This window comes from Maylandia zebra, linkage group LG6, assembly GCF_041146795.1.
Source record: "Maylandia zebra isolate NMK-2024a linkage group LG6, Mzebra_GT3a, whole genome shotgun sequence".
In the NCBI taxonomy this organism is placed as follows: domain Eukaryota; kingdom Metazoa; phylum Chordata; class Actinopteri; order Cichliformes; family Cichlidae; genus Maylandia; species Maylandia zebra.
Genome location: NC_135172.1, coordinates 22846297 through 22863092, shown reverse-complemented (window position 1 = coordinate 22863092; position 16796 = coordinate 22846297). Strand labels below are relative to the sequence as shown.

The following is a 16796-nucleotide window of genomic DNA, read 5'->3' as shown; positions in this document are numbered from 1 at the left end:
ATGAGGGTGGGAATGGATGTTTGTATATGTGTGTGCCTGTATTTCTGTGTCTATATGTCAGGTTGGGTGTCAGGCGCCACCTCTCTGGGGACATCTTAGGCCCTCCAAGGTATGGAGGTCTATCTCCCCCTACCACCACTTCCCCTGCCAGTGGCGGACTCCCTCAGACATCGGTGCGTTGGAGGTTCTTTGTGTCCGGGGATGGGCGTCCAGGTACACACCGGCTCACTCCTTGGCGGCCGCTTATCGGGGCCTGGAGCCTGGGGCTTGCTCGGGCCACTTCGGAGGTGGGGTGCCCCCGGCCTCTCGGCCTGGGGCTCGATCACTCAGGCACGGCTGGCTGCCGGCGGAGCTCACGGGCGCGTCACTGCAACTCCCCCTGGCTTCTGCTCCGCGGCTGCTGAGTGAGCCCTCATCTGGGACTCTCCTCAGCTCTTTCTGGGACAGTGGCGCGGCTGCCCCTCTGTTGGTCTTCCTTGGTCTCTTGTGTTCTGGGGGCCTCTGGATGTCTGGAGTTTTGATCTCCTCCATACCTGCTTCATGCCCTGGAGGACGGGGCTGTGGCCCCCCCACACCCTCTAGCAGATCATTACATGAAGGAACCTTTTAAAAAACAAAAAACAAACGCGTCCATGCTCACAGATGTACACACGGGTGGTCACACCCACAAACTACACCCTTTTTGGCTCCTACCTCAAAGCACACTGTGTTCTGTTGATCTTATGTGCTGCACAATAATGTTTAATATTTAGTATTTACTGTCATATTCCCATATATCATTGTGATGTTGCTTATTCTATTACTCTTGTTCTCTTCTGCTTGTTTTCTTTTTTCTTTCTCAGCAGGTGATCCAGGTGATTGATATATGCTTTTTTTTGCTTTTTTTCTTCTTTTTTTTTCTTTTTCTGCCCGTTCTGTTGGTTTTTGTCTTTTGCCCTTCTCCCCCGTCCCTCTTCTCAGCTGTTTCTCTTTCCCTCTTTCTTTCTCCCCTTCTTTCCCCCAGTCAAGTCTGTCCCATATTCAGTAAGTGAAAATAAAATAAACAATAACAGGTGAATCAAATGGACCATTATGGCAAGGCTGGGATGGTCAATTTGGTAAAGTAAATCCGTTGGGCATCTTTCTTTGCCTTTAGACAACAATTCTGATGGCAAAAGAGCCAAACGGGACAGGCAAAAAAAAAAAAAAAAAGGATCCTGGTGTTATTTGTCTCTCAGAAACAGTTCATAACTTCCCTTCAACTCATTCATGTAACCTCAAAGGTAAACCTGTTTCTCCATCACCTGCTCAGCTCTGATGATTCAGTAAGGACATCTCGTGGTTTCATCTTCATGTTTCCCTCTCACCGCAAACGGATATCATGACCAGCAGCTTTTACAGCCATGGCTCCAGCAAACCTCAGCTGATACTAGAAAGTAATATTAAATACATTCTAACAACAGCTTATCAGGCAGCGGATAAACAACGTGCTGTTGTTGTTTATCCGCTGGTCTCCTCTTTCTAGCGCAAAGTGGGCGATAAAAAACAAACAAGATGGGACTTGCTGCAGAAAAGCCGATCAGCTGATCATTGATCAGTTTCATGTTTGAAGTAATAACAGGAGAGGAAGGGGGAGTGAATGAGAGAAGTAGATGCAACTGCGCTGCAAAGACAGAATAACTCCAGCTTTGTGTCTATTTTTTAATTCTAGCTGAGGTAAGGGACAAATCGCTTCCTTTTCACCTCAAACTGGAACTCAAATGACCAGTCCAGCTGTGGCTCAATATATCAGTTGTTAAGCTTAACGTGGAAATACTATGCAAACATTCAGGGATGAACTTACATACTTGCTTTACTTCTCTGGGATAGTTTTCGCAGAGATGAAATGCTGCTGTTAGGAAGCATGTAGCAGCTCCAAATGCTCCAACTGACGCTGGCAGGGCATACTGCTCCGATGCGCCGAGCGCGTTTTGTGATACTTCGGATGGGATTACATTTTTGATTTCTCTCTGATATCCGATCCAGTAATTTAAGTCAGTATCGGACAGATACCGATAGGTAATATCAGATCGGTCCATCTCTAAAAATTACAATTAGCTACTGAAAAATAGTGGCAGGACAGCTGAATAAACAAAGAATAAAAATTTTAAGCTGAGTGCACCTCTACAATAATACATTTTTAAGCAAAATGCTGTCCTGCATATTAGAGGGGGGGAATTGATCCAAATATTGATAGTATGAAAACAACTTTTTGTGTTTACTATCACGTCTCTTTAATTAATGGTCTATAACACATTTAAACCACAGGATTGTTACAGCCATTTAGAGGTCATTAAAATATGTTCCAAATTTGGCTAATGGATGCTGGTTAGGCTAATCTCACAGCCTAAATCACGAGGTACTGTTCTCCCCTACATAAACTCCCTTTATAGGTTAAAAGTAGGCTATTGTTATTGGTATCGGATCACTAGCAAAGACAGCATTGTCGCAGAGTATTGCTGTTTATTACTGATACTTCTTAAATTAAATACTAGCACATAATACCTGCCTTGTAGTCGAATGTGAAACTACGACGTGTGATATGTATGACTCTCTATATAAATGGTACTTTCTCATTCGCAGACGTGGCCGGTTAGCTCAGTTGGTTAGAGCGTGGTGCTAATAACGCCAAGGTCGCGGGTTCGATCCCCGTACGGGCCAGTCGAGCCTTTTTGTTTAATTTATTTTTACATTTCTGTTGTACTGGTTGATGACGATATTACCCTAAAAATACTGAATATCGTGTGGAGAAGTAGTTCGTCAATAGACAAATCTCGAAAACTGTCGCGGCTTATATGAAAAGTCCCCACTAGATGGTACCAAATCTTCATGTTGTATTGTGTACTAATGCAAATTACGTTTTTATAATCTTTCTTGAGGAAACGGGCGAAACCGTATACAACAATCTGGAAAAACGCCAGGAAAAACAAATACAATATAAAAGTTGATATACTGCACAGAATCAGTCACAAAGCATAGTGGAGACTAAAGGAAATTTCCAGTTGATTCACATTGTCCACCAGCAAAATATGTCTGCCAATGTCCAGGAGACAATTCACCCATATTTATGGTCTAAATATGTTCTCTCCACCGAGAAAGTCACCAATAATCTGTTTAATGACCATGTCAACATAACTGTCTGATTCAATATCATAGTACACCTGGTTTTCCATAATTTACTGAGATTTATGACAAACTGTGAGGCAAAAAGCGCTTTTGGGTTTTCTGGCAGACAGTTTAATTACAAATTTTATAAGATGGTAGTGAGACCTGCTATTATGTGTGGTTTGGGGGGAAAAAGACAAGAGGTGGAGCTGAAGATGCTGAGATCATCGGACCAGGATGGGTGGGATTAGAAATGATCATCAGAGGGACAGCTCAGGTCGAACAGTCCAGAGAATCAAGGATCAGATGGTTTGGACATGTGCAGAGGAGGGAGATGTATTGTACAAAGCATGTTGAATATGGAGCTTCAAGGCAGGAGAACACGAAGGAAGGCCACAGAAGAGGTTCTTGAATGTAGTGAAGGAGGATATGCAAATGATTGGTGTGACTAGAGATACTGCGAGTGTGTGGGTGTAAAGAGGCTGTGCTCTGGTAATGGTTTAAACAGATTTCTCAATCACATAATTAGAATGAGAATCAAAATACTGAGACGTAGGTATTAGCAGTAGGTGGCTGAGCAAGCTTTAACTGTTATTTGCTAAAGGAGTACTGTAATAGCAGCAAAGAAAAAGTACAAAAAGTTCTCCCAAGTACCAATGTGTTATTTGACTGTCTGCTACTATTTCAACACATCAAAGCAGTACAGTTTTTTTCCAGCAAGCTATTTTTCCTTATATAAAAACCTGTAAGTTCGAAAGGTTTCTTTTATACTTTTTGAAACAAATGTTGATTTCTGTGGCAGCTGTGCCAGCTCTGAAAGCGAGTTAATGCATTCCCAGTACAATACATCGACAGCTTCCTTTGTTTTCTGTAAATCTGCATTAAAAATCAGTCTAAACTTGATGCACTGCAGGACTTAAAAGAGGCAACTTTAATTGAAAAGATATAGGCAGTATTTAGTTCTTAGAAAATATTTATTGCAAAATATTTTAACATGTTTGAAATGGTATTAACACTAAATGAAATCCATGACCTTGCATTACACTGATGGCATTTACCTTGAACGTTTTGTAGCTTGACACTCAATTTCCTATTAAACTGGAAAACCCTAAAAAGCTGAAAAAGCAACAAACATTGAAGACCTTTGGAATTTGTAATCAGGCCAATAATTATGGAAGCTACAGGAACTTAACATTGTACAAAAGAATGAATCTATACTATAAAAAAAAGTTAACATGAGATATGTGATCAATGAAAACCCAGAGCATGAGCATAAGTTACAGTCACATTGTTATCTCAGAAATGAGACTTCAGGTGTTCCTTCAGTGCCGGTATAGTGGGAAGCTCTTTGCGACACACGTGGCAGCGGAGAGGTAGCTTCAACAACTCACTGGTGCCTTCTTTCACAGTGACTTTTCCATCAGTTTCAAGCATCTGAATGACATCTGCAGGAAGAAAAACACAAAGTATTTTGAGTCCACAGTATAAATGATTTGCTCTAAAGCCAAATTATTTCTAAGCAGGTGTTAAAAATAAACTAGAACTGTTCTTACCCTTAGACTCAATGAAGTAATCTGTTGTAAATGAGTTCCAATGCTTTTTGTTCTTTAAACAAGGTGAGTCAAAGTCTTGGCTGATCACGTGGAGGTGAACATGGCTGAAAGAGAGAAAATTTCAAAGCCACATTAAAAACCTGTTTAAGATTAGAAAGTAAAGTCTGAAGCGTTTACATTTCAGATCTTAGCCACAAGATGGCAGCAGATGTCCAAAACAGCTTCTAGCTTCAAGTTTCATGGCACTTTTATTCCAAAATAATGTGGGAAGAATCTAGACCTGGGGTCCCCAATCTCAGTCCACGAGGGCCGGTGTCCCTGCAGGTTTTAGGTCTCACCCTGGGTCAACACACCTGAATCACATGATTAGCTCATTACCAGGCCTCTGGAGAACTTCAAGACATGTTGAGGAGGTAATTTATCCATTTAAATCAGCTGTGATGGATCAAGGACACATCTAAAACCTGCAGGGACACCGGCCCTCGTGGACTGGGATTGGGGACCCCTGATCTAGACACTCACACAGTATGTAGTAGTTATTTTAAGGTAATGATTGTTGTTTATGTGTCAGACGTTGGGACCACACCACAATTTATTAGATTCATTTTTCAAATACAATAATACATCTGCATCACATTTCTCTTTAATGGTTTTAAAGATGTTTTACATGTTCATATGAAAAATTAAAGCCAGATCAGAAGAACAGGATGAAACATTAAAAACGCAAATTTGAAAAATCAGAGCCTTTGTAAATGAAAACATAAAAAACAGACAAATAAAAGTAAAGGTTCAATGCGGAAATGATGAGCAATTAAGGTTCATTTAAACTAAGCGTAAACATGAAATGTACTTATTTTAAGCATAGAGAAGTCTGCACAGTTTTTTTTAAATTAACATTTATTCCCAGAAAGTTAGGATTCCCTTTCAAAATTGCTTCCAAATGTATTCTGTTGACGCTTTTGTTTTTTAGCTTTTAACAACCACGTGATTGATTTCACAAGCTTTTGAGTCAGAATGAAAATCCTTAACCCTAACCTCTTAAAAGTCATTAACTTCAGAGCTTCTTTAACCTTGAGTACCACATTAACTGGAGTGTCTACCTGGTAAACAAACAAACAAACAAAAATGCTTACTTTGATTTTTAATTGACTTCGAACTGTCTTTCATTTCCTGAATTTCTCTCTACAATTTATTGGTCTTAATTTTTAGTTTATTCTGCCCTGTACTTCTTTATTTCATTCAGTCTTTGTTTTATTTTGCTGATCTCTGAAGCACTTTTTAAGGTAGATTCTGAAAAATTCTCTATAAAACCAACAATTATTATCATTATTATCACTATTCTTATTCTAATTTAAAACTGTTTTTTGTTGTTTTTAATTGTTTGTTATAGCAGTCTCAATAAACACATCCACTAAAGCCTCATCAGTCAAATTGTAGTAAAAGGACTAAGTCTAAGCATATTACCTCCATATTTTTAGTTTAGTTTAGTTACTCTCCCAAGTTCACAAAATCATTTCATATAGTCTAAATTTTTACCTCATGCTTGGGATGGCGTGGTATCCCGTGCGGAACTGCACCGAACTACAATCTGGGCGCTGTTGAATCATTTGGTCAGCAACTTTCTGCATGTGTTTCACCAGATCACAGTGCTCAGTGCGCAAAGCCTTCAGGCTGGGAATTGACTGCCACGGGAGCACAAGCCAGTGGTGGCGAGCTTTGGGGTATTTATCTTTAATAACGACCACTTTATCATCCTTGTACACCTAGTTTAAAAAAGTTACAAATTGGATATTAGAGACAAAATCCAGTTCTCCAGTCAACATCACATCGTGAGTCTCTTTTATAGAACGGCTACCTGCATCTTGGGGTCTTGCATTGATGTCTTAAGGCCTTGACTCCAGTGTCCAGCATTTTCCTGCAACCGATATTAGGGGACATGTTTCTTCTGGATAATGTATTCCTTCAAACTCAAAACATGAAAACAATCGAAACATTTTTTTTCTTACATTTGTTTTTGGGGAATCAGCGTGACTGACTGACACTGAGATCCTTTCTGTTTGTTTGTCTGCTTTCATACTCTGAGCGTCCCTCTGGCTCTCTCGGTCCTCTGAAGTGGACTCTCGCTGCCTTTTTGTTCCACTTTGGCTGCCAGTGGGATCCTCTTTGAACTGTACAGTGTAGGGGTAAAGCTGATTGACAATATGAAGGCGCTGTCCAGGCTTTATTTTGACCTCACTGTCTTTACCAACCACCACGGAGTCTACAGAGGTGGGGTTTAAGCCCAGCTTTGGAATAAAAATGGGGATATAAAAGACAGATTGTAAGATTATATAGTAAAAAGTGGAAGATGGGAAAAAGTTTAACCTCTTTATAGATATTCAAATTATGAATGTGTAAGTATCTTACCTGTTTAACTTTGACATAACCTTTGTTGCATTCTGCTTTCAGCTCCACTGGTTGGAAAAGGATAACATTTGCAAAAGTCACACTTTCCACATATTAATGATAAAATCTTTGGGAAATTTATAATAGTTTAGAAAGTCAATTAAAAATGTTGTAAATGGGTTTGGGCTTCCTATGGGTCCTCCAGCTTCCTCCCACAGTCCAAAGATATACATGTTAGTGGTGATTCTAATATACCCATGGATGTGAGGCAGATACACTGTTTGTAGTGTATAGTTTAATGTATGGTTTTGGCTTTGTGTGCTCAGTAAGACGCTTAATAAGTGCTTAACCTCAATATTACAGAAATGCATTCGGCCCTTCAGTTGATCCATCAACTATTAATCAAAGCCTCATCAGAAATGGTCTCACTGGAGAGGTGACAGTCGTGAAAGAAAGAAGGGAAATGGGGAGAAAGGGTTTCAGTTCAGGTTGAGAACTGGAATGAAAAATCAAGGGCGACGGGTATTATGGCGTGTCAAATCCAAATTTAAACATTTTGGTTCAATGTGTTACTAATATGTAAGAAGGAGGTCAGGAGAAACACAACAGTAAATGTCTACAGGCATATGTAAAACACAGTGGAGGCTCGGTCTGCGTTTCAGCCAGTGTTGCTGAGATCTTATCAAAATTGATGGAATTATGAATGCAGAGAAGTACCATCACATTTTGATTCACCTTGCATCTGGAAAGCACCTGATTGGCAACAGCTAAATTTTTCAGCATCAGCTATCATCCTTGTTAAAGCAGTCTGTGATCACCTTGATTGAGAACGAAACAAAAGGCGGCCAACATCTAAAGAAGCGATTTGAATGTCATTCAAGAAGCCTGGAGTTCTCCAGGCTTCTTGAAGATCGCTTAAACAGATTACAAGAACACCTGCCTAAGAGAGCTCAGGCTGTGTTGACGTGGCCATAACCTTAGCGGTCATACAATACATCTCTTTTTTTAATCTTTCTTTTATATTTTGATAAAAAAAAAAAACTTCAATAGTTGATCTAATTGTTAACACTGCTAGTGTTTCAGACTGAGATGCTGTTACCTTGCTGCCGAGAGCATTTTTTGTCTTTGATGGTTGTTTCTGGCCCTCGCCCCAACACAACAGTCTGTAAATGAGGGAGCTGGATGGGTTTATGATTCCCCTCCTCGCTAATAAGCCAACCGAGTGGCATTTTATCATCGTTTGCCTTCGGCCTCGCAACCAGGGTTTCTGTTTCCAACAGTTCACGCTTGTTTGGGTGACTGGGGGCTCCGTCGCAGGAAATAAACGTCACCGGACGCGACTTTCATTTACGATAGAGGCGGGTTAGAAGAACCTTCTAGAAGAGTTGCTGTGAACGGAGGTTGTGAGGCGACATCATTGTCTTCATATAAGGTTGGAAAACAGTAATTATCTGTTCACACGGTGTTTATCACAAGTGTCATGTGTATTTTTTGGTCGGTGTTTAAGTTGAGAAAAGAACAAAGCTAATCTTTTTTTTTTCCTTAGCCGGGCTAAGTAGCTCAAATAGCCTCGTAGGGCCCGAGCAGCCCCAGTTTGTGCCCCTCATGTAACAGTATACATTTAACCACTGGATTATGTAAAACCTAAGTAACTGGACATGTCTGAAAAGTACCAAAAGGAGCGTTCGACAACAGTATTGAGTTGTTTTTATTGATTCATAAACACCTCTGAAACCAACTGGATACAAACATCTTGTTCAAATATACTGTGATCTTTTATTCCCACTAATAAAAGATTACAAATAGTTGAGTCGCCAAGTTTTACTATCGCTTCTAAAACAAATATGGCAGCGTTGAGTAAACAAATTACTCAACGCCGGACAGAAAGCGAAGGCACTACTGGTCTTTGCTCCTTTTTACAACGGAAAAGGTCTTGTGTAGGACTTGCTAGTTATCTGTTTTTAAAAGGGCTGGATTGAGGCTGTATTTGTGTGGTGCTGGTAACTGGTAGCTAATTCTTTGAATCCCCACCCACCCCCCGTGAAGGGATTTAGCGACTCTGTTATGATAATGAGGAATAAGTTGCTGGTTTGGATCTACTTCACCCTTTAGAGTAGGGATGCCAGACTCGATTCACATTGTGAACTCCAGTTTGAGCTTGAGTGGGCCAGATTGGTGAAAGTAAAATAATAAAAATGCTGCTGTAGTGAAATGAATCTGTCAGCAGGTCTCTTTAGGCTTAAAGAAATGTGTCAAATTAACAGAAAAGGTAAGTCATTGAGTGTCTGGCAATTATTTTGTTAACAGAAACTGTATTAGATGGTGAAAAAACAGGAACGTTTTTGTCATTTAGTTTGTTACTTACTACTCTGACGTACTATAAATGGCCATGAACGTATGAAAATACAATTAGAAGTCCAAAATTAACATCTGTGTGCACATTTTCTAAAGCTCTCCGGAGGGCTAGGTTGAAGTCTTTGCTGGGCTGATTGTGGCCCACAAGCTTTATGTTTCAGTCATCACCTCCCATCTAATCACAAAGTATTTCCAGGTTGATAGTTTAGGGTGACAGTGTCCATGCAGATCACATGCAATGTCCTCTATGGTCACAAGATCTGAGCTCAGATTCACAAGAAGCTGAACATTTATGAACTTTATTTTATTTATGAATATTTGATTTATTTATTTCAGTTTCTCAAGGCAAACATGGTCAAAGAAACAGGTTTTTACGACACTTTGGGTGTGCCACCCAGCGCAACTCCAGATGAGCTGAAAAAGGCCTATCGCAAACTGGCTTTGAAATATCACCCTGATAAAAATCCCACAGAAGGAGAGAAGGTGTGTAGTATTTTCTTACTGTCATTAACATCAACAGGTGAGGCACACGTCTTCTGACACGGTCTGTCTTCTCTTTTTTCTTTTCTTCAAGTTCAAGCAGATCTCACAGGCCTATGAGATTTTGTCAGATCCGAAGAAGAGAGAGATTTATGACCGGGGAGGTGAAAAGGCTATAAAAGAAGGAGGAACTGGCGGTGGAGGTGGTGGGGGCTTTGCATCACCCATGGATATCTTTGACTTGTTTTTTGGTGGAGGCAGCCGGATGCATAGAGAGCGAAAAGGTAGGCAAATGTTGAGAGGATATAGCTGTGAAATAATATGTAAAGCCATTTAGTTTGCCTGTGTTAAATATGTTCTCTGATGCAATGCGATATGAAAGAAAACTGGTTCTAAAGACTCAGACACAAAGAGTTTGAATCTGTTAAATCATACTGTGGCTTGGTGCTGTATGATCTTTAATACACCCCCACCCCTAATCGTCATGTAGAGTTTTTTTTTTTTTTACAAGTACACTATTTTACACTAGAGGTCAGTCATGATACAGATAACACAGGTCTGCAACCTAAAAACTGCACGGGATTCTTTGACTGTTTCTTATAGATTTTTACTCACTGAAACCGGGGAAAATATTTTTAAAATTCAATCTCGTCATGTTTTCTTGCAAAACTCGTGTTTTTTAGTGTAATTAAGCATACAATTTCCCTTTTTAAACTGAAATCTGGTATCCTATACTTGAGTCAAAAAAGCATATCTAATAATGATTTCTTACATTCATTTAATATTACTAAGAGTGAGACTCAAGAGAAATACAAATAGAAAATACGAGGAATTGAGTGAGGTAAGTGGAGGGTTATTTTCTTCATGGCGAAAGGTAGGGAATCTTAAAAAAATATGTTTGGTTAATTGTAATAAAACATTGTTAATTGTTTGTTTGTTTTTTTATCACTGTTGTGCTTTTTTTATGTAAACTCCTCATGTTTTGCAAAAAATCTGTACGTGATGGAGGGAAATGGAGATCGTTTTTGGATTCAGCACTCTAAAAACAATAACATTTACCAAAAATATCACATGCAGCTGAAAAATCTTTTTTGTTTTTTTGCAGACTTGTGTAATTGGCAGAGCCAGAGAATGCCAAGCAAACAAAGATTATCTCTGTACTCATAGTTTTAGCTGAAATAAAGTAGAACAGTCTTTAAAGGCTTGAAAGTTCATGCTCATACCGTAAGAGACTTGTTACTCACGGGTACACGTGCCCCTAAAGCATGCCTGATTTATGCTCTGTTTTGCGCTAGATGGCTTTAGAATTTGCTTTAGAATTACAAAGAGACAGTGTGAGAAATGCTTTCTGAAAAAATGTCTCACTCTTCGAACGTAGAGAGTTTGAATGTTTGAGTTTGGGTTTTTTTTTTTTCTACTTATTACTGCATTTCAAATGTACAGCAAAATGATTGAATTATTGAAAGCTTGTCTTAGTGGTTTCTCTGGGAGACCTCTCAGGCTTAAGTGTTACTGCTGAAATCTGTGATATAACTAACTGTGCAATATTGTTGCCCCCCAGGGAAGAATATTGTTCATCAGATTACAGTGACGCTAGAAGAGCTTTATAATGGAGCAACAAGAAAACTTGCTGTCCCAAAGAATACCATTTGTGACAGATGTGAAGGTATGTTTCTCTTAAAAAGTTGCTTAGATGTTAGTGAGATGTGCGTCACATCAGTCTGGTGCAAGTTATCTAACCAAACTGTTTCTCCTGCATTATTCATTTGGCAGGTCGTGGAGGTCGTAAAGGAGCGGTACAGGTGTGCATGTCTTGTCATGGCACAGGGATGCAAGTCCGCGTACACCAGTTACTTCCAGGTATGGTACAGCAGATGTCCACAGTGTGCCACAGCTGCCAAGGACAAGGAAAAAGAATCAGCCAAAAGGACCGCTGCAAAGCATGCGGAGGCCGGAAGATCCTACGACAGAAGAAGATCTTGGAGGTCCACATTGACAAAGGTGAGAGAAATGTAAAACTTTTTTTTGCGTCTGTTTGTGTGCAAACAAGGAAAACGGTAAACCTGTACATATGTTACCCGGTGACATTTACACAGGAATGAGAGATGGCCAGAAAATTGTTTTACATGGAGAGGGAGACCAGGAGCCGGGACTCGAGCCAGGCGACATCATCATTGTTTTAGATCAGCGAGACCATGCACAATTCACCAGGTAAAAAGAAGCTGCTCTTAAGTGTCTTTTTGTTGTTTTGAATGTTAACTAGGATGATAAACCAAGGTTGGTGCTTTACCATCACCCTCTCATCCTTTTGTGCAATAAAAATAAAATTAATTTCCATGTCCATGCTGTAGGCTGACGTTTGACTTTCTTTTTGCTTTTCTTTTTGTTTGTTTTTTTGTTTTTTTTGGTCTTCATTTTTGTCTAACTAGGAAAGGAGAGGACCTCATCATGTCCATGGAGTTGCAGCTGGTTGAGGCTTTATGTGGTTTCAAGAACCCCATTCAGACACTGGACAACAGAACTCTCCTCATCACATCACATCCAGGTAAATCAAAGTGGGAAATGCTTTTTGGGAGTTACTTTGATTGGCAACCAGATTGGTGTATGAAAATATTCTTATGTATAATGAGGTAGCATCAGCAGGCTCAGGTCCATTTTTGTTTTTTGTTTTTTTTATTGTTCTGCTTTAGAGGATATGAATGTATTATTGAAAAATGCATCCAATGAATAACACATATTGAATTTAGAAACTGTCATAGCGCTTTTTAAAATAATTCCAGGTGATTGATGTTTGAAAGATTTCTCTGTGAGATGTGAACCGTGTTTTAGATGTGCTGTGTCATTGTGATGTCCTCCTTTTCCAGAACAGTTAAAATCATTTTTTTTTGAAAAATATGAATAAACAGTGATGATTTTATTTTTTTTTGTTTAGATTGACTTAATGGGCCTAATGTTATTGTCAGCCAAGCAAGCCACATTTGGTGTGGCTTGTACTTCACAGTGAAACTAGGCCACCTTGTCAAGACCACTGGACCTCTACCGTACAGTAGTTAAAATAAACTACAAACTCATTCTTACTCAGTTAATTTATTTTGATGTTGTATATATTTGTTTTTTAAATTACAGGGGAGTTGATCAGGCCTGGCGACACTAAGTGTGTCCTGAATGAAGGGATGCCCACGTATCGCAGGCCGTTTGAGAAGGGGCGTCTCATTATTCACTTCTCGGTAAGAATCTCTTTGGCATTTATTGGGGTTTTTTGTTTTGTTTTTTTTAATGCCTTTGTCTTTTATATTTTTATGACTAAATTACGCATAAGTAAGCAAAGCAGCTGATGAGGCCCATATTTGCAAACATTGACACCATTAAAATAACATAAAGTGTTAGCATTTTTCTGCATTATAATATGCGTGTATGGTCTACTGTGGAGCTGCAACTGAATCTATTTACGGATGTTTCATTAGGTGGTGTTCCCAAAAGCTAATTTCCTCCCCGAACATAAGCTGAAGGAGCTGGAGCGCTATCTCCCAGAAAAGATGGATGCAGAGCAGCCAGACAGTATGGACGATGACCTCTACATCTATGCTGACCTGGAGGACTGTGACTTTGAGAACAGGAGAAGATACAGAAATGAGTGCTACTACATGGACGAAGACGACTACGCCACCACTGGTGGTGTTCAGTGCCAGACGTCTTAAGCAACAGCTGGCCTTTGTCTATTCCAGAAGCTTAGATCCTCATCTCCAATGCAAAGCACCTTTTTTTTTTTTTTGGTTACCTGTGCACTTTTAACTTTATTTTCCTTAAAAATCAATTCGTCTCTTTAGTTTGTTTGAAGTTGGTTCATAAAACTGTTTCCCAATGCCCTGTGAATGTTAAAATTGCAGGATTTGAACTTAGATGCAGTTCAGTGGAATTCCTTTTCATCTAGGACCCCCTTTTTTTTTTTCTTTTTCTTCTTTTTTTTTCTTTTTCCTTCTTCTTCTGTCATTCACACTGTGATTAAAGATGAGGGCTGGTATAACAGGCTTCAGGGAAAAGCATGACGGCCTGCTTTTTGTGCAGTTACACTAAAACTGATGACAATAATAGGTAAATAACCTATATATATAGAGAGAGAGAGAAATCTAAATCAGGCGTTGAAAACCACTTTTTGTAGTCTCATCCATTTTTGGTGTCTGTAGCTCTTTCAGACATGAAACTTGTAACGGCGCTGAATCTGTCAGTCTCTTAAAGTAACAGCATTCTGTCTTTCAGTCAGTGTTCCTCATGCCTTCATTCAGACATCCCTGTGACTGTGACAGAGATCCACGGTATGTGCACAATATCAGCTTTATTTGTAAAAGTCTTTGTATTTACCGGGACGTGCATTGTCAGTATTGACTCTAGCAAAGTCTAATGACAATTGTCATTAAGAGCAAGGACATCATCCCCAACCCTTTTCACAGAGGCTAGAAAACTTTATCACAGAAGAAATTTTTCTCTCTGAGCAGTTTAGAAACTGAGCTGGTGTTTTGCGTTCTATAGTGAGCTGATCGGCCCACAGAGCTACAACAGAGACGTGCACGCTTGTAATAGTGTGGGTGTCTCTCTGTTGTGACTGCATGCAGTCAGCCAAATACACATATTTTCTGACCTAGTGCGTTTGCTGCTGTAACTTTAACTCTTTACCCTTTAAAGCCTACTAGGAGTAACCCTTGGAGTTCTTTTGTGAAGAGTGGTCACATTTCTGGTTACAGTACAGAATCACAGCGACACTTCAGAAAAACAGGAAACTATTTTAATGGTTGTAAAACCACATCTTAATTGATATACAGTGAGATGTCAAAACTCGTTAAGGGAACATGTGAGGTCATCAGATGTCGTCTTTATGGGGGAAAGAGTTAATGGAAAAGCGATCAGAGTGCTGATTTATACAGCTCAGGCGTGTTTGTCTGAAAGGGGCCCACGAGGACCAGATGGTGGTGGAGGTGCTTGGAAACTTGATTTAAAACATTAAAGCTGTTGTACCCTTTCAAGGGCTATTTTTTCAGACTTTTTATGAAAAAACATGTGACAGGTTTGAAATCAGTGTAGTCATGATTAAAACAGGGAAACGGGAAGTTCAAGCCACTTAATTTCCAACTAATGTTTGAGTTTAGCGTTTTGTTTAGTTTTTTCCTGAGCTGCAGTCAGTTGTCTGTGACGATGCCGTGCACGTCTAGTATAGTGTAAGTGTGAGAGTGTGCAAAGGTATGTGCAATCACCTTATATTTTGAAAGGCTATTTATGATTCTTGTTATACTCATTTACATTTCATAATTCTTTTTTTTTTTTTTTAAATTAGAATAGGTTTACATACTAATATTAAAAAAACTAAACACAACGTATTCTTCCGTGCCCCGCTCCATATTGCCGCTATGCCACAGTTCATCCTCTTCCTGAAATGCTCATCCTGAAAGGTCCAGCCTGCTCTGATTGGTCAGAAAAAGCTGTCTGTGGATTAAGTCTCAAGTTTCTCAGGAGCTGGGAGTGCATGAAGACTCCTACATTCAATCATTGTGACAGTAACAGAACATTTTGTGTGCTTTGCCTATGGCTGAGACATTTTAGAGACATTTCTTTCTGTGGAAAGAAGAGAATAACTTCCTTTTTGTCCTTCTCTTTCTTACCCATGTGTGTTCCCTGACATTTTTTCCCTATCACTGGACCCGTTTTCATTTTATAAAACAAAGCATAAGCAGGGCTATTTTGAATAGGTATGATTTTTCTTTGGAAACAATGGCATGGTTGTGGCAACATTGTACTCGAAAAGGTTTCTAATGTCTGCCTGTTTAGTTTTGTTGTGAGTTTAAAATCATTGGAAGACAATGAGATCAGACTCCAAAATCTAGAGTTTAAATGACAAATGAAACCAGATATTAATATTTTTCCATATTCCTTGTGAACCTTGTAAAAGCCAAAATGAGTAATGGGAGTTTATGGGTGGGCTTTTAAAATAGATAAACCTGCAAACTTTATACCTCATTAAAGTGTCTGCCTGTTTGAAAGCCTTTTCATAACTTAACTTGAAGTTACTTGATAATGCAGTTTTATTTTTCTTTCTTTTATCTCAATGGTGTTTGCCTTGGATGTTGTAAAACGGTCATGCTCACAGAAGCAAGGGTCTCCTTAAATAATGTAAGTAGTTCTTGAATGCAGATGTGAATTTGAGCGCTCATAATGTAAGGGGATTTCAATGCAAAGAGTAATTCAAGTAAATGTTGCCAAGGTTTTAAATTAACTTGATGCATGTTTGGACCAGTGGTCTACTTGTTTGTGTTCATGTTTTCTAAATAAATGTGATTTAATGGTCTTTCTAAGTTTCTGTGTAACAGTGCTTGATATCTTTTAGAAAATCTGTCTCTGCTGTTTTTCATTAAACTGGATTTTTATACCCAGATATTAAAATTCAGACACCCTGTTACAATCTAAACCACTGGCTCAAACTATTTTTTTTCCCTCTTTCTCTGTACATCTCACACTCTAGTCATTATTCAGTTGGATGGGAATTAATATAAAAATAGGTTTGTTTGTTTCTTCTAAAATTGAATATTTGCTGTGTTTTAATCTACAGTGACCACATATCGGGTACAGTTGCGATAGCATGCCCTTTTTTTTTTCTCCCCATTTGAAGATTTTACATATGAGGGTTTTTTGTTTTTTTTTTTTTTAATCTCCTGGTCCTTAACAGGTTCTGAAATTAGGTAAATACAACCTTAAAATTCCAAAATATTTAACAAAAACTAAGACAAAACACAAAAATGGTGTGTGAAAGATGAGGTATACGCCATGATTCAGTAGTTTGTACAACCACATGTTGCAGCTTTGAGTCATTTGTTTATGCACAGCAGTCTCAATCAGGTTTTTATCCCTTCTGTT

General features: G+C 39.1%; 2 protein-coding genes and 1 non-coding gene across 4 annotated transcripts; 2 read left to right on the top strand and 1 right to left on the bottom strand.

Annotated features, from left to right (window-relative positions):
- The first annotated feature begins 2605 nt into the window (after nt 1-2605).
- Nucleotides 2606-2679, top strand: trnai-aau (transfer RNA isoleucine (anticodon AAU)). Its single transcript has one exon. It is a non-coding gene; the product is annotated as a tRNA-Ile (tRNA).
- A 1399-nt stretch (nt 2680-4078) lies between these two features.
- Nucleotides 4079-8397, bottom strand: aptx (aprataxin). 2 transcript variants are annotated; one of them, XM_004549510.4, is made up of 7 exons: nt 8161-8389; nt 7083-7129; nt 6683-6961; nt 6532-6591; nt 6213-6439; nt 4677-4780; nt 4079-4568 (listed from the first exon to the last, which is right to left on the bottom strand). In XM_004549510.4, exons 1-7 carry the CDS (start codon nt 8288-8290, stop codon nt 4420-4422), a joined length of 996 nt encoding a protein of 331 aa, XP_004549567.1. In that variant the 5' UTR covers nt 8291-8389; the 3' UTR covers nt 4079-4419. The 2 variants fall into 2 exon arrangements, with proteins under 2 accessions (XP_004549567.1, XP_004549568.1); XM_004549511.4 differs by lacking the exon at nt 7083-7129 and having other exon boundaries at nt 6683-6844; nt 8161-8397.
- Nucleotides 8373-16350, top strand: dnaja1 (DnaJ heat shock protein family (Hsp40) member A1). Its single transcript, XM_004549509.6, has 9 exons — nt 8373-8493; nt 9753-9899; nt 9991-10180; nt 11458-11562; nt 11670-11897; nt 11993-12107; nt 12326-12441; nt 13023-13123; nt 13361-16350. Exons 2-9 carry the CDS (start codon nt 9768-9770, stop codon nt 13592-13594), a joined length of 1221 nt encoding a protein of 406 aa, XP_004549566.1. The 5' UTR covers nt 8373-8493; nt 9753-9767; the 3' UTR covers nt 13595-16350.
- Nucleotides 16351-16796: the final 446 nt, after the last annotated feature.